General features: G+C 33.3%; 1 protein-coding gene and 1 long non-coding RNA gene across 8 annotated transcripts in view; one reads left to right on the forward strand and one right to left on the reverse strand.

Moving 5' to 3' along the window:
- Positions 1-2,388: 2,388 nt before the first annotated feature.
- LOC110709833 (MADS-box transcription factor 23-like) overlaps positions 2,389-26,391 on the forward strand; it is a 31,139-nt gene continuing 7,136 nt past the window's right edge. Inside the window, exons 1-10 of one of the 4 annotated variants that reach the window (XR_002509041.1) lie at positions 2,389-3,557; positions 3,784-3,993; positions 14,103-14,181; positions 18,896-18,957; positions 20,264-20,363; positions 20,441-20,482; positions 20,589-20,672; positions 20,769-20,917; positions 21,013-21,080; positions 22,065-22,179. Coding sequence is in view for 3 of the 4 variants with exons in the window: in XM_021888090.1 (XP_021743782.1) it covers positions 3,415-3,557; positions 3,784-3,993; positions 14,103-14,181; positions 18,896-18,957; positions 20,264-20,363; positions 20,441-20,482; positions 20,589-20,672; positions 20,769-20,917; positions 21,013-21,031 (888 nt within the window). In the remaining variant the exon portion in view is untranslated. Of the gene's footprint in view, positions 3,661-3,783; positions 3,994-14,102; positions 14,182-18,895; positions 18,958-20,263; positions 20,364-20,440; positions 20,483-20,588; positions 20,673-20,768; positions 20,918-21,012; positions 21,081-22,064; positions 24,464-26,391 lie in introns of those variants that run through there. The other 3 variants (XM_021888090.1, XM_021888091.1, XM_021888092.1) reach the window with 3 other exon arrangements.
- The window catches only part of LOC110709834, a 34,226-nt gene continuing 22,093 nt past the window's right edge, over positions 14,259-26,391 (reverse strand). For 2 of the 4 annotated variants that reach the window (XR_002509043.1, XR_002509042.1), the window contains exons 4-7: positions 25,418-25,477; positions 17,999-18,068; positions 17,743-17,850; positions 14,259-15,096 (exon numbers count right to left, since the gene is read on the reverse strand). This is a non-coding gene — a long non-coding RNA (uncharacterized LOC110709834). Of the gene's footprint in view, positions 15,097-17,742; positions 17,851-17,998; positions 18,069-20,384; positions 20,447-25,417; positions 25,478-26,136; positions 26,205-26,391 lie in introns of all 4 variants that reach the window. The other 2 variants (XR_002509045.1, XR_002509044.1) reach the window with 2 other exon arrangements.

A 26,391-nucleotide genomic window follows, 5' to 3' on the forward strand; every position in this document is an offset into this window, starting at 1 on the left:
GGTTTTCCGAAATTCAGACCTCTTGATCCCAAAAGCATCGACACATATGCCCTGTAGTCTCACTGAATTCTTCCCTAAACGTAACCCAAAACTAAGCAGTTCTGAATTCCCTCATCATTTAGGGAACTAACGATACTTTGGAGGCTTCCTTTCTTGCCCCTTTATATAGTGCAGGGTTACAGGGTTGCAGAAGAAGGGTTGCTGCCTTCTAAATCAAATCAACTACTATGTAACAGCTGCTAAATTCTAGCCATTTTTTTTGGTTGAAAATGTACCAAATTTAATACAGCTACAGATAGTAGTAATACACCACAACAGATAATCTTCTTACTACGTACTGCTCGCATGGAAATATTTATGTATAATGTGAAGGGACAGCCAGGGGACGACTCTGTTTCCAAGATCAAGCAACAGAATAACTAACATATTAGCAATAGCAACAGTGGCGCAAATAAATAGGCCTTGGCCTTTGCATCAAAATAACCTTTTGCATAATATTTCGGTTCTGTTAAACTTCTCTTCAGACCACACCACCACACAGACCTATAAGCTGTTTTCTATTGCTAACATTAAAAAAAATACTACAGAAGGGGGAGTAGTAAACTAAAGTAACTTTGTGCAGGATAAATTTTCAAATGAAAGTCATTTACAAGTGTTTTCAAAGCCAAGGAAGGAGGGGCACATGAGATCAAGACTCGTGAGAGATACGAATATAGGGTAGATTTCTAAATTTTGTCCAAGAGACTAAGCCTCCATTTGTTTCGACGAAAAACAATTTATGGAAAAAAGAAACCAGTTTTGATGGCGATTACTATCAAGCTGAGATGTCGATCTTGGGGGACATAGTTTAATGGTTTAAGATACTGCTAAAAGGGGTGAAACTAATGCGGTTTAAATCCGGACCAAACCGCAAACCAAACCGAATAAGAAATGTGGTGCGGTTTTTTTTCTAATATGGTTCGGTGCGGTTTGAGGAATCCCAAAACCAAATTAATATGGTTTGGTATGAAAAACCAAAAACCAAAACCAAACCGATTTATGGCCTATATCCAAATTATAGCCTAGTCCGATACTAATTTCTATCCTACATATATATAGCCAAAGAATAACAAAATTTGTGTTTTTTTTTTTATGACCTAGAATGTCAACCAATGTGGGCGATGTTGAAGTGAATGACCAGTTAGATGGAGCAAAACGGAAGAGGATGAAAAATTTCGGTGTGGTTCGGTTTTCTTTTGAAAAACCGAATTTAAAACGGTGTGGTTTGGTTCGGTTTAAATAGTAATATAGTGCGGTGTGGTTCGGAAAATCCCAAAACCGAATCAATGTGATTTGATTTCAGTTGGGCTATAAACCATACCACAAACCGAACATTCACCCCTACAATCTAACATTTTCATCCACATTCTCATCCCCATTCCGCCCCGGCAGGTACAATTCCAAACCCATCCCCGTCCTACCCCCCCCCCCAAATTGGATATCCACCCCTACCAAATCCCCATCCAAAACCCGCCTCTCAAATACAATACTGCATAATATAGATTATAATTAAAAAAAAAATTGTTAATGTTACACTTTTAAAATTTTTAAACATTAGTGTATATAAAACAATGTATTATATACACTACTTTATTATAAATATATATTTTTTTTCAATATAAAATAGTAAAAAAGTTTAAAATTTTATTTTTTTAAATATAGAGATGTGGGTATGGGGTGGGGGTGAGGGTGGGGCAGGACAAGTATGGGGATCCTCGCCCCACCACCCGCCCTATTGACATCTCTAGTTCCCAAATTAAAATCTCATTTCATTAACCTTTTAGTCTTTGATCCTCATTTCTCACTTATCTATTTTTTTTATTCATTCTTAATCGATCTAAGACTATCATCATTTTTTTTTAAAAAAAATATTTTCATTACCAAATCCTATTATCTTCATTTCAATATTTTCTCCATTCCTTCATAATTGACACGTTTGAATTATTTTTACTATTTATACACTAACTTTTACCATCGTTTTTTATAAAACATATTGTTAAATAGATATTAGTATAAATTTCATATTATCAATATATTTGCATGAGAATGAAGTATTTGATCTTAAGGGATGGAAGAGGAACATTTTTGTGGATGATTATATGGAATAATTACTTTTGGTCTATGTAACCAACCCCGCTTATAAAATTAAGACTTTGATTGATCGATTGATTGATATTACAACATATTTATATTACTAAAAATTCATCATATGTATTTAAGTTCAGACAAATGCATTGACACGTGCGCCTATAACTGTGTCAATTATTCAAGAACGAATGGAGTATTCAATTATTCAATTAATCAATTAATGAAAGAAAATGGCATAAATGAAAATTCTACTAGCAATAGACTTCTGAGTAGTATAGGGAAAGTAGATTTCCGAGTATTATAACGGGTAAGGGAGTTGATTCACCTTCCCTAAATTTTGTGTTTGGTGAAGTAATTTGTGTTGGAAGATCTTTTTGACCAAATGACCAATTGAAGCTTGATGTAACTTGTAAGACTAAAATGCATAGGCCATGAATTATCAAATGAGCATCCTCAAAAACGTCTTCTATGTTACCTCAACACGCTATTGTAATCTGACACTTCAAAACAACACAACACCCAAATCCTTTGACACTTCACTTTCGTTTGTATTCGTTTTTTTAGTTTTACTCACCTTTACTTTATAAATTTACAATAACTTTTTATTCATTTTATATCTACAAACCCACTGACCACTTTGCGACCCAAGTATATTAGATAAAGCTCATATTCTATCAATTTATTCTTTAAACCAAAAGTAGCCATGTACATGGTCTCCATATTCACTTTTCATTGGTTTCTATTGGTATAACAATTGAGTAGAACTCAAGAAAACGAAGAGAGTATGAAATTTTATTTTAAGTGTTGATGATATAACGCGGTGTTGGAACACGATACGTCGATACCCAATCCGAGTCTGAGCAACATAGCAGGTCTACTTCCACATTTCCATTTGTGAGAGTATAATTGTAGAGTGTAAACTCCGTGTACAAGAAAAGTAGAGCAGCCCCCCATCAAATAAAAAATAAAATGAAAAACACCCCATCTAAGGCATATTAACAAGACACCAAGAAGGGGCAGTCGTCGTTGTTTGTATTAAAATAAGAAAGCAGTCGTACGTCATTAGTTGGTCTGAATTCCAAAATAATTAGATATCTAAAAATAGCAACCTAGGAAATGCCACACGTCGGTGATCTATTAGCTAGACAACCCTTTTACTTCTAGTAGCCAATGACATGAAATAGAAATTGATTCTTATAGGTGATTGAGCACAAACCCCCAAAAATAAGTGTTTTTTGTCCCCCTTTTAATTTCCATTTACGTATAAAAACTAAATACTTTCCTTTTATGGTTACTAACCACGATTTGAAATCAAAATCAAGCACAAAGGAAAGGGAAATCAATTTCCAGATTATTGCAAACCTCAGCAAGTACTATATACCACAACCAACTTGTATTTCTTCTTTCTTCTTTTGGCTGCCTTTTTACAAGTAAGCCTTGTATTTCTTTTTTTTTTTGCCCCCTTTTTTCTTTAGCCCCCCAAAACTTCTTCAACTGTTCCAAAAATTCCAATCATTTTTCTTCCTTTTTGTGGTAAGATTACATACTGAATTGAGTGAATTCTTCTTTCTATGTTTCACTTTTTTGCAATGTTTTCTTTCCCCAATTTGATCGAAACATTCCCCAACTCGAATTTCTTGTGATTTTTGACATTAGGTGGATTTTCGAGCAATTGGTCAACAATATGGGAAGAGGGAAGATTGTAATTAGAAGGATCGACAACACAACAAGCAGGCAAGTAACATTTTCGAAGCGAAGGAAAGGATTGTTGAAGAAGTCAGAGGAATTGGGCGTTCTTTGTGATGCTGAAGTTGGGGTCATAATTTTTTCGAGTACAGGGAAGCTCTATGAATATGCTAGCAACAGGTTAGTGGAATTTGAGTATTTCCGTATTATTGGGTCTTGAAATATTTCCTTTTCTAGATTCTATTGAACAGCTCTTTTTATAACAATGAATTCTATATAACAATGAATTCTAGTGATATTCATCTCATATGCTTGATTAAAAATAAGTTGTCTTGAATTTAGATCAATTTAAAAACATTTATGATGATTTTAAGTTAATCTATCGATTTTATGCATAGATCGATGAGTTCGAAAAGAATAAAACACCTTACTATCCCCAAAAAACGTCACTAATTAAGTTAATTTGAGTTAACAGAAACACGAGCTGTTCACATTTTTTTTACATAAAAAATTAAATTTCTCTCCTTTAAAAAATAAACTCAAAGTTTAGCATTGAAAATGGAATATAGACAAGATTTGATAATGTGATACTATTAAGGATGTAGCAAGAAAATAGGAGAGCTTTCAAGAGAATAACTAAAATGGATGTGTTTTTTTTTTTCTTTATTTATTTTTTGGTCACATAAAGAATAAAGCAAAAGAAGAAAGATCAATACAAATAACCTCAAAGTAAAAGACACGTAATATAATACTACTAATTGTGCTTAATGTGGGATTAGTACGATATTCCAGCATTCAACAGACAATCAATTGATAATTACGAAGAGATAAACTAGATTAGTACCACTAAATAGGAATTAGTACCATAGATGATGGATATCACTGGTATATCTCTGGCAATTGGTTACCTTATCTAGGTTAATTACATTGCCACATGCTCTACCCAAAAATAGATAAAAGATAAGCGGTTCATATATCTCTTTTATTTAGCTTTCGATTTGATTTTATAGGGCCCAGACACTGTCACATCTAGGAAAAGATGCTATACTAATTCTTCAGGTAGTCATTATAAGGGCTAAAATTAGTAAGATTCTTCCTCAGATTAGTTCTAGAGGAAAAATACTAGGCTTCAGACGTGAGTATTGAGCACTAAGTTCTTTATTTGGAAAGTGTAGTTTTGGTCAAATTGCCTTTAAATAATACTACCTCCGTCTCATAATATAGTTTTTGTTTGTGTTTTTTCACGGTATTTAAAAAATAGGAGGAAAAAGTGGATAAAGTACATTAATAAAAGTGAAAAGTACAGTTATAGAAAAAAATTAGAGAGAAAAAGTGGAAAAAAGTACAAGGCATGTGCAAAATTCAAGGATAATTTAAAAAGTACAATGAATAAAGTTAAAAAAAAGTGAGGATATAATGGTCTTTATATACTATCCTAAAATAAAAATAAGAACGACATTTTGGATCTCCAAAATAGGAAAGTAGGAATTATATTATGGGACGGAGAGAGTAACAAAAGGCTTGTTTTCCAACAAGCTCATCAGTTGACTAAGAAAGTTGTTGCTGATGCTATTACCTTTGCTAGCTCTTCCATTTTAATTAGCTAATGTGTTGTCATATTTATAACTTTTGATTTTGTTATTCAGATTTTACACGAAAAAAAAAAAAAAAAAAAAAAAAGAAAAAGGGAACCATTCGTTTCGCTTTTGATAATTTTTTTTGATTCAATTACTAATTTTGTAATTTAGATAATCTTGCTAATCTAATACATAGTACGAGTAGGATAGAGGCCTTGTTCAATAATATATAAACTAGTTAGTTGTATCAATTAGTTTGACTAGCAGGTGATATTAACTAGTTTGTCTAATTGGTTGAAATGAACTACTTATGTAATAGTGTTGGGTAACTAGCAATTTATTGTTAACTGTTTTAAATGTTCAATAAACTAATTTTAAATAGCTCTTATTATGAACTTATTCAAAAAGAGCTTTTGTTGATAAGTTGTTTATCAAACTCTCAAATTTGCTTTCTCATAATGTTCAGATCTCCAATATGCATCAATAAGCTACAAGCTCTATAAACACTTCTAAAGAAAAAAAAAAGTGTAAAAAGATAGGTGAGTGTTAAAAATATGGTGAATAAACAAAGAGTAGCGTAAGCCCTTCAAAGTAAAAGGAATAATATAGTAAGTTAATATACCTACAATAAACTTTCATATGTATACTTCCTCCGTTTCTTTATAGTTGCAACACTTTCTTAAAATGGAGATGTCTCAATAGTTACAACACTATAAAAGAAAAGTTTTATGGTGAAAATTGTACTATTACCTTTATTTAAAACTCGTGCCCACTTGATTATACTCCTAACCTCTTAACTCCATTTTAAGTGTATTATATCATGTGATGTCCACTTTTCTTAAATACCGTGATAAAGTGTGTGTTTCCATTATAAAGAAACCGAAAAAGTATATATTAGAACGGGTAAGGATGAAAAATGAGTAGAAAGAACTCATAAATATTATAAAATTTATAGTAAAAATAAATTGATCTCTAAAAGTAAAATACTCACAAATGGAATATTTCCTCTTTATTTAATATGTGTGCTTTATTCCAATTTTTGTAAAGTTGTGACAATATGGTAATACTAACCTCTCACTAGTCCCTCCAACCCCCCAATTTCATTTTTAATAGTCTTCACTCTCTCCTCTCCACAATAACCTAATAATGCTTTTTCCAATTTTTTTAAACCTCAAACATATACCACTTCTATAATAATTTAATACATTCAACTCTTTATTCTCATTTTGGATCCTAACAATTTTATTAGGTGCCCAAAAATACTCGCTTTTAATTATCATACATAGCATTTATTCATAAGAATTAAGGATGATAATGATAGAGGTGACCAAAATTCGGGCGGGTCATAGTATAAAATCTCATGCCCTAACCCGTAGAAAGCGTTGAGCTTGTCACGCCAAAACGGGCTTTACAGGTTTTAGGGTCGGGTTTTTAACTATAAATGTATTTTTAAGTTTGCCCAAGCCTACGCTTTTTGGGCTAGATCGGGTAGGGTCATTGTTGATCACCTCTACATCAAACCTAAAACCAAATTTATGTAACCGATAAAAATATACTACATTTGCTTCATAATATGTGTAACAAATGCCTTGAAACAAACTACAAGACAAAAAATATTAAGGTATGACCAGTAAATTAAAGGGTACTTCGTATGTGATCAAGTTGAGGAGAGAAAGTAGGGATGATTAATCAATTAAGTGGCTCCACCCCACCACCACCAACACCCTCTCCATCCAAGCCAATCGGAAGTAGCCACTAACACGCACACCTAGCCACAACAATAAGCAGCAGCCACAACACACCCATTCATACCCCACCAAAACCACCTTACCAACTCAACCCACCCCATCCCCACCACGACCAAGATCCAAAAACCCACCTTTTACCCACTCGAAACGTCATTTATTATACCATTCCTTTGGCGGAAATCTATAGAGAAGGGAGAAAATCTCCTCTGCCAAAACTCTTGTCGGTGGATACATAACTAATTAAATTACAAGTACTTTTTCACCAAAACACCTACATCTTTTCCCCACTCACCGCGAAACCATATATATTACCTTGTAAACACCATCCCAACCACCCAATACCAAATCAATTAGGGCTTTATATAGTCAAGACCATGAAAACTCTAGATTTAGAGTTTCATAGTCAAATCGACCATAAAACCTCAAAGTGGTGGTACTGAAACAAAAAGAAAGGGGAGAGGGAAAAAGGGACAACGACGGCTTCTAACAAAGAATGCGATGGTTGCCATTAACGGTGGAAATTGAAATTTAGAGAGAGAGAGAGAGAGATAGAGAGAGAGAGAAAGAGAGAGATGTAATTTATGAGTTGATGAAGGGAGAAATTGGAGATTAGTGGTGGAAGGTGGTGGTTGGAGGAAATGGGGAGAGGGAGAGATGAAATTTGAGGGGGAAAAGATAAATTTCTGTTGCGGGTGAAATAGGTGGGAATCATTAGATTACCTTTTTCATAGGAAAAGAGCGCAGTAGATCTATTCAAATCAAGCTTCGCTAAGGTCTTAACCTTAAGGGAAGAAGTCCATACAAATTCGTTCATTACAATTTCCTGTATCCCACCTTGCCACCAAGAGGGCTATGGTATTCCTTGCTCTTTTCACATGACAAAACTTACAATCAATAAACAACTTAGCTAGTAATCTAATATCATCAAAACCAACCATATCAAAGACCAACCATGGGATTCAGCACACAATTTGTTGATAGCATTTAGCGTATTTTAGCCAAACCCATGCACACCCAAGTCTACAATAAACGACATGACAAGCCAAACCTTAGAACTGTACTTCGACTAGTTGACCCTTCCAACCAGGTATCCACTTCACCGCAGCCCACAAAACATTGCCCCTATCGTCCCTCGCCACAGCCCCCAGAGCATTGTCGTCAATGTGGGCGTCGACATTAATCTTCACGGTTCCCACAAGAGGGCAAACCCACGACATCGCTGTTTGTTACCTCGTAGCGGGCTTAGGAGAAGCAACTTTAGTAGTATATAGGTAATGATCATGAACAAGATTTTCAAAGCTAGAAGCTATGGCTCTCAACTCGAAGGATAAACCTTTGAATAGGTGTAGTCATTTGTTCATGCAAAACCATATAGACCAAGCCAAGGCCAATATGGTTTGTAACTCATTCGGTCATTCCTATCCACTCTGCTTGCGAGCCACAACTTCTCAAATAATGGCATTTGTTTAGGGGGGAGGGGTTCTTGTACACCATAAGAGCAAAGCCACTAGCATCCTATACAAGATTTACATTGGCACAATAGAAGAGTACATGAGATAATGACTAAATTTCCACTCCACACGAGCTGCACATTACCAAAGGCACAATGTGACGTCCGAAGAACAACTCCTAGCACATTGAGGTTCCTTTACATGCTCTCCACACAAAGTTAGAGAGCTTTGGGGTTAGCTTACTCCCCAAACTAGCTTCAACATAATCATATCATCACCATTTTCGCAAGCATTACCCATATACTCCCTCTGCATCTTCCCAAACCAGTAAGCTGACTTGACATTGAACTCACCACTTGTAAAGGGCCACCAGAAGCACATATCTTTCGATGTGCAATAGCTAGAGGTACTTGCAAAATCAAAGAGCTCATCTCCACTATAAACATTTAGTTTCAACATGTCCCATTCAGAAGCTCCGACTCAAAAAGTGAATGTTGTAAACGAGAGTCACATGATTTAGAACACTAAGGAGATACACATAAGTCCAAACCTTAATATCCTTGCCATTACCCATACTCCATTTTAGCCCCTCCAAGAGAAAAGATTTCGAGCCCCATAAACTCCTCCAAGAGTAGCTCGTAACGTATCCTCAAGGTGCATCAAACACCAAACCATTTTTGAAGTAACGAGCATTCATAACATGTAGCAGTGAGTCTTGGTTCGTGTTTAGGCGCAAAATTTGCTTAGCCAAAAGTGCATGATTAAAGACCTTGAGATCCCTAAAACCCATGCCACCCATCGCCTTTGGTTTACATAGTACATCCCAACTATGCTAGTGCATCTTAATATTTGTCCCACCCCAACAGTACGCTTCCCACCTCTCCCAACATTCATAAAACCAACACTCCAATTTTGTCCCTAATGGAAATGGAAAATCTGTTGTTCGACAAAGGGAGTAATTAATACATGTTAATATGTATTCTTAGAGTAAGTTTGTTTAAGAGTTTACCTAGTTAGACAAGGCAATAAGGCAATGAGCCATGTTGTGACCTATTTTAGTACCAGAGTTCACCATGAATAGGTCATGAAACTCGTATCATGTCTCCCACTTCAAGGGCCTAATCCATACCAACATACATAGCTATGAGACATACTATGTTTATTACATTTTGACAAACTGGCCACGTACAGCCCACGTCTCATGTTGTGCCTCCCATTACAAGGGGCTGACTAAGAGTGATGTTACATACTTACATATGTAAGCACATACTTGAAATCCCTTCCATGGTCTACGCCATCTAAATTGATCCAAAATTTTGCCCAACCAAAACCATAACCAACTCGAGCATTCTTGAGAGTTTAGACTTGTTTTGTGTCTGGTGTAGAATCGTATTTTATTTTAACCTACCTTATACATTCATCTTTATGTGTACTTTCAAAACATTAATTTTCTTGATTTAAACATACAAAAATATAGATATTGTAAATAAAAAAATGTGCAACAATGAAAAAAGAAAACTGGGACAAACGTTAAGAAACGTACGAGGTGATATATATACCAATCTATAGGGGAAAATCTCACAAAGACGAATTAAAAGATTCATAATTTATCAACGACAGATTAGCCACTAGTTGATGAAATGCAACTAATCCACCCATTTTCGTTGTCTCTAAAAAATCTAGATTAACAAAGTTTATTATTGAATTGCTAAAAAACAAAATAATCATTCACAACAATTCATATTTAAAAGATATTTAAATCAATGGAAAATTTTTCTATAACAACACCAATTATACTTAAGGTGCACAGACTAGCACATTGCCATCTGAGATACAGTTTATGTCATTGCGTTCACCCTTGGTCAAATAAATAAGAAGAAAATTGGGCAAGAAAAATCATCAATTCTTATGTTAAAAATAGAAGACCAAGAACATAAGAAACCCATTCTTCATTCTAACACTTTGCCTATACTTAGACCACTACAACACCACCTCCCTCATCTATTAACTTGAACTCCCAATGCATAACTATGAATATTGCAACTCCAAGTCAATCTCCTTGTCAACACCTTTCGCTCATCAATACATTCAAGACCAAAACATTTGAATCAAAACCCTGAAATCCTATGAGCCTAGCAAACCCTTGGACCTATGCTTGATGTTAAATATATATATATATATATATATATATATATATATATATATATATATATATATATATATATATATATATATATATATATGCCTAACTTACACTAAAAATGATTATAGTTTAAGAAATGCAATAAATAGTGATATTGCCTTCATCGACAGGTCTCGATTAATACATTAGTCACTTATTAACAATGTTAGAAGATGGAATTTGGGAATGACGTTAACTTAAGATGAATATCCAAATTCTAGTTTAGGCTATATAAAAAGGCACATTAAGGCGCTAGGCAATTTGGGTAGAGTGCTTCTTGCTCTATGGAAAGGTAGAGATGCCCCTAAGAAGCATGAGGCACACAAGGCACGCCAAGGCGCACACAAGCAAATTTTTCTAGTTGCTTTTTTGCTGTGCTCCTCACTTCAAAGAGGCGCGCTTCGTAGGCCTAGCCGAAATAGACCTTCATCGCTTCAACGCACTATAGCTTTTTATACATTGTTAATTACTTGTGTGGACTTGAGCCAAATTCATTTCCAAATTATTTGCATCCCCAACAAGAATCCAACATATGAAACGTAATGATCATTTCCAAACAGGCCATTAAGGAATTTGGTTTTTATTTTATTTTTTTTAAAAAATATAATTCATATTTCTCGCATTAACACTATGTTTGGATATAGAGAAATAGAGGGAAGGAAAAAGAAGAGAAAAAGAAAAATGCATCATCCTTTATTTGGATAGCAAATGCAAGGAAGGGAAGGAAATGAAATTGGAAGAATCCATTTTCCTTCCCCTTTTAATAAACCAAATATCTCCATTGTTGAAGAGATTTGGAAGGAAAATGAAAGGTCACCTTTTCCCTCCCTTCACCTCCCTTTCCCTTCCCCTCTTTTTCCCTTCACTATTGTTATCCAAACATAGTGTAAATCTCACATATTATCGTTATAAGTTCATAAGAAGATACACTAGTACTTTGCTTTACCTATATAAGAGCTATTAACTTCATAAAGTTAAAAAGTCCATTATCAAGTTGCACTATAAAAGTGTTTTTACGACTTCTAAGGAATGATCAATGTTAAGGGTAAATATTATGAAAAATTTACTAATATTAACAACCCTCTAATACTTTGTTTGGATCGAACAAAATGGAGGGAAAAGAAGGTAAAGGAAATGGAGGGATGAATTACTTTTCATTTGGATAACAAATGTGGGAAGAAGAAAGTTAGAGGGGGAGAGATATAAAGAAATTAAATTGAAGAAATTGATTTCTCCAACAATGGAGAGATTTGGAGAAAAAACTCATCATTCTTCCCTCCCCTTCCTTCCCTTTCCAACCTTTCCACTCCCTCCCCTTTCTCTATCCAAACACACATTAATGTTCTCATTTTTACGGTGCTTTGCATTGTGTTTGGATAGAGAAAGGGGAAGGAAAAGAAGGGGAGGAAGGGAAGGGAAAGGGAGGGGAGGGAAGGAAGATGATTTTTCCTTCCAAATCTCTCCATTGTTGGAGAGGTCAATTTCTTATTATTTAATCCCTCTATTTCTCTCCCCTCTAATTCCTTTCCTTCCTCATTTGTTATCCAAATGAAGAATACTTCATCTCTCAATTTTCTTCTCTTCTTTTTCTTCCATGTCCTTTGATCCAAACACAGTGTATCTGCAAATAACAAGGAGATAAAAGGTTCTTCACCACCTTCTACTAAAATTAGTTATCTCCATTTATAGGAATTATAGAGAGCCTCCAAGTAGAAAATGACAAGAAAATGTGGGGTATACCCAAGTAAAATTTATAATAATATTCCAAAAATCTAGTTCCTCGCAGGTTGCAAGTTTGCACTTTGACACCATTTACTATTCTTTATTTTAAGGATCCAAGAATGTGGATAAGAAGTTATATAGAGTTTTTTCATGAAAATCTTCATCTTATTACTTTTAGAGCATATTAAGTAAAGGTTTTTTTTTTTTTTTTTTTTTTTTTTTTTTTTTTTTTTTTTTTTTTATTGGAAACGGATTCAATTAAACTACTACCGTTACCAAATGTTTGGTTAGAAGATTTTCTTAACAATTACGAATTACCTTTACCCTCCTTAAAAAAATGAATTTAAAAAAATGGATTTTTTTCCATAGATAACAAATAAAAATATAAGAGTTCGATAATCCTATTTCCCCCTCTTATTTGTTTTCTTTCCATTCCGTTTTCAATATTCATAAAAAGGGTGAGAGCTTTGGTGTGGACTTTAGATAAGGGAAGGCTTAGTGCAAACATTATACTCCAAAAGCTACCGATGATGGCTATAATCCTATATCACTCACAATTTCTGGCTTATTAGTTAATAGCAAGTCTTGCTAGTATGAATTCCTATATTATACAATACTTCCTCTGCCACTGGACAATACTTGTTAAATTTGCACATATTTTTCATTATTTAGTAGGGGCGGGTGAGAAGGTGAGGAAAAGAGAGTCTATATCACACGGATGAGAGAGAAAAGTTTCCAATTTTTTATGGACATCCTAAATAGGAATTTAAAAAGATTATATGCGGATAAAGGAAATAGGTTTGCTACCTTGATAACTAGGAGCATACAAGAGTGCTCACAAATTCTCATTGCAAGATTTGGTATAGGGAATGAGAATAAGTTACTCCGACAAAATGCAATACTTGTAATTCTGCTATGTATAGTTGGAACAGAATGGCTGGATTTCGAAAAAAAATTTAATACCTTTATGGGGCGATTGGTATAAGGGATGGGATTAACTAGAATAAGAAGGTGGAATAAATAAGTGGGATATGGATAGAAATAGTATAATCCATTGTTTGGTATAGGTTGAGATTAGATTAGTATAACTAATAAAAATACATAACTACCCTTACTATCCTTTCTTCACTATCTTCTCCTTTCTCTTTCATTAAGGGTAAAAACATCTTTTTACCATTCAATTTAATCCCCATCCCCTATACCACCCCCTCTTAGTTATTATTTTAGAGGAATAACTCCCTTTTTTTTATCCCCATCCCAAACCCCCCTCTATATCCCCATCCCTCTAAACAAACAAAAGACTAGTCAAGTCCCTCCTCTTTTATCCTTATCTCTCGACTCCTATCCCTCTATGGAATAAAGCAGCCGGGACGTTCCCAAATTACATCGGGATATACAAAGAAATTGGGCTAACTTGCAGTTATTTCCTGTCTCATTCCAAGGACCATTTGTTCTCTTAATGTACTTTAAATTAGAATAGCTTGTGCAGTTTAAGAAAAAGATCTTATCAAAAATTAAAATAGTTACTTTATTAACAGGGCAGTATTTTCAGTATTGGATTTTGAATTCAAAAATAAATATTGCTGATGGTTGATATTTACTTTGCCAGCATGACATCCATAATTGACCGCTATAATAAGGCAAAAGAGGAAGAAAATCAACTGGTGAATCCAAATTGTGAGCTAAAGGTAAGATTGACTTCTTATTTTGAATGTATAATACTATAATTGTTACCAGAATGGCAGCATATTAATGGATCCTTCCAAGACAAATATAAATGAAAACAGGAAAATCTTCTTTTTGTTTGGAAGTTAACAGAAAATCACTTCTTCATATTCACAGGCAAATATTTGCTCTTAATTTTACAGTATTTTACAGTATTTTATTTTATTTATTTAATTATTTATTTATTTATTTATTGAGGAATGGTTAAAACTTACTTAAGTATCAGAAATTTGCAAGCCGCTAGTCCGAGTGCAATATTATATTTCAAGACTATAAATAAAAGTTTCAAGCTAGGTTAACTAAGAAATCATATAATATAATAATTTATCATAACAAAATGCAAATAAAAACCATTACTACTCTCAATGGAAAGCAATAAGAATTCTCTATAAAGTAGAAAAGCAGAAGCAACAAAAACATAAGACAATAACAACTACCAGAAGATTACAGTAGCAACTACTGAAACATGAAATTTTGAAAGGTCAGGATTTAAGATATACACAATCTCACCTCTAACAATCAGACAGGGTTATTTACAAACTACTTCAGGTTATCAGCTAAAAACAATTTAAAACTATTGCAGTAACAGCACCAAAAATGCAACAAAGTGTGTTTCCATTCTGCACTGCTACCCAGCCAGCAATGGATGCAATAAAGTAACAACCTGCATCCCTCTCCTGTCATCATTGTATGGGCCCTCATTTCATTCATCACCATCTCCCTATTACTCTATAGTTATATTACCACAGCAGTCTAATGACCCAACTATCCAGATAATTTTCCACGTCTTATGCTGAAAATTGGACGCCGTGAATTGTTTGACACATAGTACTACTTAATCCTGATATATGATGCTGAAAATTGGATGCCGTGCTTCTCTGATCCCATCAAGGGATGTAATTAGAAACACAACTTACAACTATATCATATTGGTTGTTCTAGAGGACTCTTGAAAATTCTCAAATACAAATTTCACTTCTCTTTCTATTTAGAGAGGCATATAAAGCATATATGTATATAATCAAAATGCAACAAAAGAACTAGTACTCCCAAGATCAAACAAATTTTAACTGGGGAAAAAATTTAATAGATCTCCAAAATCATATAGCTCTTATAAGCCTTTGTCGTCCTTGCACAATAGGAAGTTGCGTAAGTTATTCTAGCCCACAAATAGACTTATTCCCAAAGATATGGGGTTAGCTACATGAACCAAGAGTCTCTCTCATATGATCAACCCAAACATCATCCTTTTCCAATCTCTGCTTTCTACTGCTACATCATCTAATAAGCCCACTTTCTCCATGCGCATTTTAAATCCCATCCAACAAACATTCAAACACATCTTTGGTTTTCCTCAACCAAACTTAAGATCTCTTTTATTCCAACCCTTCACCTTCATTACCACTGCATCTTCCGGTCAGCATCTCAAATGCCCAAACCATTGTAATCGACTCTCCCTTATCATATCTTTAACATTACTTCGAATACCTACATACTTTACTCCCTCACCATGTTTCCACACATATAATACACATTTTTTCATGAGCTTCTACTTCTAAATGCCTAACAAACCATATAAGATGGTGGGGGAAAAAGGAGTTTGAGAAGATATGCACCATAAAATTACCATAAAAGCATTGTGCCATAGGAATAACTCATTGGCCCCCCAAAAACCTACAAAGCACATCATAAACGCCACTCCAAAAACGTAACAAACATTAGACTCCCCATACATCACAAACTTATTCCTCTTAAGCTTAATGACATGTCAGGTAACAACAGAGAAAGGCAAGACATCATGATTTGAATTGAATTCACATACCAAACAAATAATGACATATAGCCAACCCCAATCTTGTTTATGAAACATATCATCAATAAATGCCTTTCATAAACTTATCATTTAATTTTACCTGACAAACAATAATTATATCTAGTGGCTTACCTGTACCAACCTAAATACAGCCTAATTAACTTCATCAACCCTACTCTTCAATCAAAGACACCACCATTATTAGTGTAATACACTTATTTGATTTTAATTTTCTTCGATATTACATAAAAGATTATTCATATTTTTAAAAGGAGATTAAAAAACAAATAATTTTCATAAAAGATAAAAAAATAAAAAATAAAAATAAAAAAATAAAAAAAAAATAATAAAAAAAAAAAAACTGATTTGTATAATAATAATTATTAGGTTGAAATAAATCTAAAATTTCTAGATGATCAACCCTATTATTGGCTCTCTAAAATTTCTAGATTATCAAACCCTATTATTGACTTTAAGGTGTAAATACCTCTTTATGCCTTAATTATACAATCCCCTATTATTCATTTCTATTGGTCTTCTTAACTTCCATGTTACAATTGTAATTTTGTTTTGCTTCCATCATCAGCATTTCAATGTAGTCTAAAGTAAGGGATCAAGTCCCCTTGCAGGAGTACTTTGCGTATTTGGTTTCCCATTGATTAATACATCATTGTACTTTTTTTTACAGTTTTGACATTTGAGAATAGTTCTCTCTTCCCAAGAGTGTATAAGAGTATTTGTTCAACAAAACTTAAGTTTCTTAAGTTTTGACGAACACATACTCTTATACATTGGGAAGAGAGAACTATTCTCATAACTTAAAAAAAATACAGTGATATATTCATCAATGGGAAACCAAGACCAGATTGAACTCTTACAATGGGAATAGATCCTTACATTAGAGTACCTCGAAAAGTTAATGATGGAAGCAAAACAAAACTACGAGTATAACATTGAAGAGAAAATGAAGACCAAATGATTGGAATAAAAAAGGGTCATATAATTGGGGCAGATGGAGGTATTTAAACCTATTTTAAATTTCAAATTAATAATTTATATAAATATGAAAATCACTTTGATATCTTTAATGAAAATCAGTTTGTTATCTTTTTTTTTATAAAAAACATTAAATAATCATTTAATTTAATATTAAAATCAAATCAATGTATAGAAATTGTTTCTTAGAAAATACTTGAAATTTAGAGGTATTACAATTAGTGCCTGTGCTTAGGAGGTAATCACCATCACAAAACACGTGGGAAAATTGAGAAAAAAACAAATGGGTGCAACGTATTCAAGTGTATGAGAAAAACATTGTTCTTGTACTTTGGTTGGTCAAGACAATCAGGCACCAAATAATGTATACTTCCTCCGTTCTAATAATATTGCTACAATGAGACTTTTGCACTATTCATTACTCTTGTTTGACCATATAATATGATTTATACATTATGCAAAATATAGTAATGTGGGATCTTGTTCGATTCGTCTCATAAAATACTTTCACAATATTAACTTTTTATAATTTATACTCTAATACAATTATAGATATTTAATATATAAAATGTGTTTGGAATGCGTAATTTCATCCTTGTTGCAATATTATTAGAACGGAGGAAGTATAAATACTAGCTATACGGAAAGAAAAAAAAACCTCTAATTGATCCAACATTATTTCTTGGAGCTAATAAATAAAAAATATAGATCTTACCACTGTGATTTTGTTCACCTTCTGGCTTCATATCAATAAAGGCAGAGCCCCACGATAAAAGTTGTGTGAAAGACGACACATTTCGAATGAACTGGTTGACAAAATCTCCTTTTTGTAATTACAGACATGAAGATGGTATTAGTTGTATTACAGACATCTTAAAATAGCAGACCAGAGATGTAATCATCCCTTCAAAACAAAAAGTGGATCTCACATCATATCTATCAGTGAAAAATGATTGCAGGGGCATACATACCTATCTAAGACAACAGCTCCAAGAAATAGCAAACATCAACGTTTATTTCAATCCCTCAGAAATAAACAACCTGTAAAACATAAAACTCTTTTTAATAAGATACTTAGGTTGTACAGAAAACGAGCACAAAAACCTTGAACACAAGGACAGAGCATGCCAGCTTGTATCAGTAATATACCAAGAATCATCACCAAAACAAAAAAGCTTGTGTTTTCATTACTAATTATTAATCTTAGATTCAGAAATCTTGAGAGAGAGTACTTCACTGTGGAGATAATTGGAAATAGCTATGATTAATATAACAAGGGACCTGCGCAATGACTCCATCAAGGACTCCTATTGCTGACGTATGGAAGACATAGGAACAAGGGTAAAGTAGGCAAGTCACCATAATTCAAGCAAGTCACTATAATGCAGAAAAGTCGCAATAATGCTGTGAGGAGGAGTATTGGATCACGAGAAGTTTGTTAAAAATGACTGGGAAACTTGGATAGGTAATAAAAAGGGCGGAGAAGGATAAAGGGGAGATCATAAATATTATGTGATGCATTTTTTTTTTTTTTTTTTTTTTTTTTTTATAGAATCATGCCTCTCAAATGCTTTAGACCATTTCTAATTTATATATAAATTCCCCATCTGCTAAATCTTCTGCTACATTTCCTACTCTTTCGGTAATTACTCTGTTTTGTAAGTTACAGATTATAAAGTGGGTAAACATTTTGGGATGGAGGAAGCTTTGTGTTTGATCCATTGTAATACAAATCCTAAAAGTAACAGGAGAAATGCTCTTATAATATTATTGAAAAGGGTGTACTACATAGGAGTAATTATTATCCTGTATATGCCAATTACATCAACATTTCTTACCATAATCTTATGCATAACTGTATTTGGTAGTTCTGGCAAAAGGAAGTGGCAATGCTAAGGCAGCAACTGCAGATCTTACAAGAAAGCCACCGGTATGATTTCTCTCCCAACATGACATCTTGACTATTTGAACAAAAAAAAAATCCACATCTATAACATAATCATGCTTTCATAGTTCAGCTCAACTTATTTCAACATACGAGTGCTCTTGTCGTCTAAACTTTTTATTCTGTATCCAATATACTTGCATCCAAATTTTAAGATTTTTCTTGTATATAGTCAAAACTTACAAGAATCGATTTTCAATTGAACTAATTGTTCAATAAAAAAATTAAAAAAAAAAAAAAAGAAAAAAAGAGGTGTAACATTAACTCCCTCTAATTCATGAAATTCTTCCAACTCAACCTCCTTATTTGGCAAATTAAATCACTTTCTACCCTAACTTGCCCAATTTGATGGACACACTTTAAAGACACATATGATCACAAGCACAAATAACAAGAATATTTAAAGTAAAAACAAACCTGACATTTGTTGTTAAAAACACGTTATCATGAATATGCGGATATGCAAATTTAATAAGGCAAAATCAAGAATATTTGATTCTGTTCAAAATCCTTAGGGAGCCAGGCTACTCGACGGATCATAATATCATACTCTCAACTAAGCACATCGACTCTCACTTGACCAATTAAAGCAATTAAGAAATTGTCATCGAGATAATCTGAACTTTGAACCACAAAACAGTCAAAATAGAGAAAGCCCAAAAAACTTTGTAACCATAATTCACCGATAAGCAATAACATAAGAGGTACTGCAGAAATGCAGTAACCTAGCTCACCCACTTTCTCCCACAAAAGAAACATAAACAGCAAAGGTACCCCAAAATGCTAAGATAAAGAATCCCAACCCCTCAGTTCTTAGAAAAATATCAAATATAATAGGTTAAAGTCTTCTGAATAGCGCCTCAAAGGGATGCTCTTTGCTGTCTTTGTCCTTGCCCAAATGTCAGATCCAGGGTTTAGGAAAAAATATGATAAAATGAGCCAAGAAGTTTAGAAAAAGTTGGGCTTTTTTGTTCCAATAAAGAGGAAAGGATGTAGAGAAGTTTGATGGACAGATCTTTCCAATCATGACCTCTGGACACGCTGCTTACTACAAAGTATGCCTCTAAGCATACACCTGAATACATTCGTTCAAAATGACAAGACACAACTTTGAATAAATTTAAGCTTGAGGTGAAATGAAAAGTGCTCCAACCCTCTTAAAATAATTTAGAAAAGTGAAGCAAGGTCAGCCAAGTAAGTGTGTACCTTCATACTCTTCAAATTAAAGGAACAAACACTATTACCAGAAATATAAGGAAGCATGACACACATTAACCATTTGTTGATGTAGGCAAATTATGGGGGAAGAGCTCTCTGGTCTGACAATCAAAGATCTACAGAATCTTGAAAACCAACTCGAAATGAGTTTACGAGGAGTCCGTAACAAAAAGGTACTAATACAAGTTCAATACCTTATTATAAACTGTTCCTGTGAAGCAGGAGCTGACTCATAGTCTATCTTTTGCAGGATCAACTGTTGATAAACGACATACAAGAACTAAATCAAAAGGTCAAACTTCTAACATTTACTATGCAAATTTCTTGTTTTAATGATTTGTTTCAATGAATGCACATCATAAATGACAAACAGCTAAAGCTCATTAGCATTGTTACAGAGGGAGCTCATTCGCCAAGAAAATGTGGAGCTATACAAAAAAGCAAATACTATTCGTCAAGAAAATATAGAGCTGTACAGAAAGGTAATTATTTGATCAGCAAAATGCACAGATTTTTGAATCAAATTAATGTAATTGTGTCAACAGATGAAATAATGACGCTATGAGATTCTTTTTCAGGTATATGGAAATGGAGATACAAGTGGAGCCAATGGTGCCATGCTTATTGATGGTGAAGACATGGAAGAGGATTCAAACGGACCTGTCCATCTACAGCTTAGTCAACCACAGCAGCAAACCCATGCATCACCAGGGGCTATAAAGTTGGGGTATATGACCTACTAGAAACTACTAACCTAAAGTGCTTATTCCTCTAACAGAAAGTTTGATCCATAATTCTTTTGTTCTTTTTGTTTTGCTGCAGCAGACTACAACTGTACTAGACAAGATGGCTTAGTTGGAAATACATTTATCCTGGTCACAATTCCCAAGGTCTTAATGTTCTGCTCTTATTACTAGATAGTGGCATAGAACCACAGACAATCAATAACACAATTGAATGGTCATGAAGAAAGAGAAGTTTGCATCTGTTGGAATGAAATTCTAGACAAAAAGAAACCAACAAAAAAAGCATTGAAAAAACCTATTGTTTCATCATGTCATGTAGAAAGAGAGAACAAATAAGACAATGTGTTTTATATTTTAGTGTTCTGTTAATATCTTTAGATCTCTTGTGCAAGAAATTCAACACAAAGAAAATATAGCTTTATGGGATTGCACAGTGTTCCAATACTCCCTAAAGCCATGTTTCATTATATAATTATATTAGCATCAGTGAGAGTGCGGCAAATAAAATAGCATACACTACACATAAAAGAAATCAGATTCCCCATCATCATAGAGCCAAACATTATAATATACATGCATTGAATAGGTTCATCCATAGACACGGTATAGATGACAGCACGATAATTATAAGTACAAAATAAAAAAATTAAAAAAAAAATAGCTGGAGTTAAAACTCTGAAAACATGCAGAAATGAATGCAAAGGACACAGGCTCAAGCATAATCATATTCCCAAGATGATCCCTGTATCTATGATTTCAATATTTCATGTAAGATGGATAGGTTAAGCAGTCATACAAGAACAGGAATGCCACAAATGAGCAAAATGTAATTCATTGTTAGCACAATGAAAATTAGATATACTACAACAAAATTCATGAGGAACCAAAACAGTAGAAACAAAAACAATGGATTCTACTACTTTTATGTGAATACAAAATGAGACAACTACAATGCAGAAATAAAATGGGCAAATTGAAGGCTCTCCGAACAGTCAATGCTTCACTGCAACTAGGCAGTATGGGGTAACTAGATCAGAAAGAAAGATCCACAACTTTCATACTAATAGATATTGTCTATTTGTTTCAAGAGACTTATATAAAACACTAACGTAAATGTCAAATTTACAGGTACAAGTTCTATCGGCTCAAACGTGAACTAAACAGACTATGGATGAAGATAGACACAAACTGGTCCTGAAATTAAATAAGAAACTGCAAGAAGAAATTCATTGTTGCATAAGAGGTAAGACAGTGTGGCAATACTGAGATTTGTATCTAGAATGTTGATAAGTTGTCAGGAAGAGAACTAATATTAATAGTCTACATTTTCAATACTGTCTATGTCAAGTAATGATTGTACAAACTTTCCTAAGATATGAACCAAGCAAGATAATCTCACTGAAGTTGTATTCAACCTTCTCTTCTCTTTTTGTTTCAAATATGTTTTGTTATTACTTTTAGTTGGTTTCCAATAATAAGAATCTTTACAATACATAAGTTCAGCAACCACCACCACCCACTAGAAATTCAGTCTAAGATGAAATCTAAAATGTACACAAAGTCACTCCTTGAAAAGACCATAAACACTTATGTGTGGCTAACAAATACTCCCTCCATCGATTTAATTTTTTTTAAAGTGTCAAACTTTCCAAAAACAGCCGTTTATTTGAAGTCCCAAACATCCCAAATTTGGAAACTTTGTACATATATCAATTGTCCCCACTATTACATTCTTTATTATTTCTCCCCTCTCAAAACCTTTATTTTAATCCCTACATCCCATAATAAAAGCCCATATTTATATTTTCACGGAAATATTCTTAAAATGATATTTAATAGAATAAAATTCTAGTCAAATGTACCATCATCCCCGTTAAAAAAGAATGGAAAAAAAAAAAAAAAAAAAAAAAAAAAAAAAAAAAACATGCATTCGATGAAAGTTTGGATATAGGAAAACTTTATGAGGGAAAAGTTAAAAAGTAAATAATGGCACAAATATTTGGAGAAATGTTGGGTATTTTATATGGGGAAAGGTAAGAAAAAATGACGTGTTATGGTAAAATGTATAAAATAGAAACAGTGATATTAGAGACAGGTACAAAATTAAGGGACACCCAAATAAGAATACATGCACAATAATTTGGGACGGAGGTAGTAATAAACTATTAAACCCACTATCAACTTTCTCACAATCTTTAATACTCCACAAGGAAGCTAGTGTGTCACGCAAAGTACAAAATATGCAGTTTTCATAGGACTATACTTCAGGGTAGGAAAAAAATTGAACTTACATGTGCATAAAAAGAATAACCAAGTACATTTCTATTGACATTTATGTGATTTATCCACTATTATAAATTCTTAGAAAGTGGCGTCCAACTGCCTACCTCCGTTTTCTAGAATTAACTCACTTTTTATTATCAACCATTTATATGAGTTCTCAACTCAAATGTGCACTAAACAGACTAGAATTAGCTCACTTTTTATTATCGGCTCAAATGTGCACTAAACAGACTATAACATTCAAGTAAAAATTGTCTATATTCAACTAATTTCCAGTCTATCACAAAAATTCCAATTTTCAATTAATCATCCCTTTAAAAAAAAATTGAAAATATGCTCAAAAACCATGAACAAGGAACATAATGCACATCACATTGCCAGTTTCACAAAATAACGATTGTGTAGCTCCCCACGTCAAGGTCTCTGGTTAATTTTTTTTTATATACTTATGTAGCTGGAGTCAAGTAGGCTTTGGGCAGCAATTGGCTTTTCCATATTCCCTTTAGTGTCGTTCTAATAAACATCTTTAGAAATTTATCAAAAGGAAAAAAAAAAGAAAATACAAAACAAAACGAAAAAGTATAAAGAGTCACTCAAACCTATTGCCAATTATAAGAAAAAATTATCAGCTTGAAAGGTACATGGTTTAAGTCTATTCCATGAATTAGGCCACATCCAACCAAAAATTTTGTTAGTAATCTCTTTTTCTATATGCTCTACTATCCTTCCTTTTACCCAAAGTTCAAAAATATTTCATTCAGACCTCTTCTTAAGCACTGAGAACATGTGAAGGCAAAAGAATATGTTAGGGTTACTCAGCACATGCATAGATTGTCACAATTATAGAGCCCTCCCATAAATGCAGAAGCATTATCCTTCTTTGAAACCTTAGAGGTCCAAAAACTCCAAATAATACAGAAATATTAATCAATAAAAAGAGTGACATCTAAAAGAGCTACTTATATTTAAATAAATAAAATTAAAAAAAAAAAAAAAATGGAAAAGACCCTGAAGATTATGCTGTTCATATTTTTCATTCCAAAAAATCTAAAAGATGGCATCTCTCAACTTCATAAATTAGGCCAAAAGTTCATAGTTATGCACGATGCATATAGGACCAAGTATTGATCTACAAAAACAAATTCATATCATTAGGGCTAAGACTATGCACATCAAATTCCCTCCATTCCTCCATGTTGAGGAAACGCTTTAGAGCAATGCTTAGGTAGAAATATGAATCAAAATGACAAGAAGCCTGAAGCAATCCAGGCATATATGTAAATATGGGACATCCTAAAAAGTGTAAGGTGATTTTTTTTCTATTGGGACAAATTATATAAATATACCTCAGACAAAATAACCATGAAAAACCTATAATGAACCACTTTCAACAAACGAAGACCCTATAGGGCAATAAAATAGCTACCTCTTAAGAAAATGTGATAAATAAACACAACCAGAGGACGGTTATCATGAGCTCCAACCAGTAAGTATGGCCAACAAAAACCAGTCTGTCTCTTTTATATCCTTGGATCTATGATAATTGACCCCCAATTGTGAGTCATTCCAAATGCCTGAAACTAAATAACCCCACTAAAATGTAATTTACTTCAACAAATTGTCTTGAAAAGTAGTTAATTTAAATAGCTGGAAAGACAAAAATATCCAAAAAAAATGGGTGAGACTCTTCATCTTACCTAAACAACCCGTGTTCCTCCGTACAAGGGTAAGAATATTCGAACCTTCTATTTTGGACAAAAATCATGAATAATTTTCACAAAAAAAGTGGAGTCGGAAAATTGGACACGTACCAAAAGCAACATAGAAGAAACCATGGGTATGTCACACATCAACTAAAGGAGGGCAAGAATAAAAATTATCATATGAGTAGAATAATAAAGACAGGGAATATAACAAAAGAAGATATTTGTTCAACGTATCATCCTCCCAAAAGAAAATCTTCTTCCCAACCCAATATACGCCGTCAAATGACCATAGCAGCGCACATAATACTAAAGATTTGGTAGCACACAAAAGAAGATAGCACCAAAGAGAGTGTCATTCTAAAAAAGATCCATGTAATGAGGCATCTTTGACACATCCACTGTCATTTTTGCCAAGCATATCATAAACTTTTATTCCATATAGATATATCGCACATAGTATGTATAGCAAGACTTAGTAGCAGCATAGTATACCTCAATCTTTGATTCTTAGATAATTCTCAATAATCTGTTAACCATCGAACTACCAACCACCTGTCATAGATAAAATAAAGAAACTGAAAATTTAAACAAATGTACAACTATATTGAATTAATGAACATGATAAATAATCTGAAATTGTATTATTAGTAAATTATAAGATTAGATACCCAGGTCTGCGACTAGCTCATTTGAGCTTGATTGTAAGATATTTACCGAGCAGGAAAAAGAATTTTAAAAAAAAATGTTACAGGCAAAGTAGAGATATATTCCCTCCCTATGCCAATACAACATCACATGCAATCTGTAACGAGTATGATAACAGTTTAGAATTCTAGAATAAAAAACATAGGTTCTAGGAGCCCATGTCTGCAACTATTAATGAATTATTCAATCACTATTATATTTAATTATCAAAAAGTAAAAGTTATACAAATTAGATACTATTAAAGTATAAATTGAAGCGAACCTTATAAGAACCCATGCGACTATAGTTTTCCTAAATCATAAATGTTAATCATATTAGAGTATGTGATTAGTGCATACGTCAAAAATGTTGCAATTTTAATGAAACAAAGGAAGTAGGATATTTAATGAGAAAAACTCAACTTGAAATATGGAAATCCATCAGAAATAAATTACCTACTATATACACAACCAATACATCGGCACTACAACAAGAGATAATAGCTGACATAGTCTTGAAAGGTTACCATGCTTAAAACTTCTCAACTAAATGCTTGTAAGTGCTCCTTCGTTTGGATAGTGCCCATCGGAGGCTCTTATAAATCAATTCAAAATTAAAAATGAATTAGAAATGGGCTTCCATATGAATTAAGTTAATGTAACTAGGATTCCTTTAGACTTGATACACTAAACTACTATTGATTAATTCGTGCCCCACTTAAACTCTCACAAATCTTACTTATTCAAGTTACTCGTGAATATCTACTAACTAATTGTATAAC

Source organism: Chenopodium quinoa, unplaced genomic scaffold, assembly GCF_001683475.1.
Source record: "Chenopodium quinoa cultivar QQ74 unplaced genomic scaffold, ASM168347v1, whole genome shotgun sequence".
In the NCBI taxonomy this organism is placed as follows: domain Eukaryota; kingdom Viridiplantae; phylum Streptophyta; class Magnoliopsida; order Caryophyllales; family Amaranthaceae; genus Chenopodium; species Chenopodium quinoa.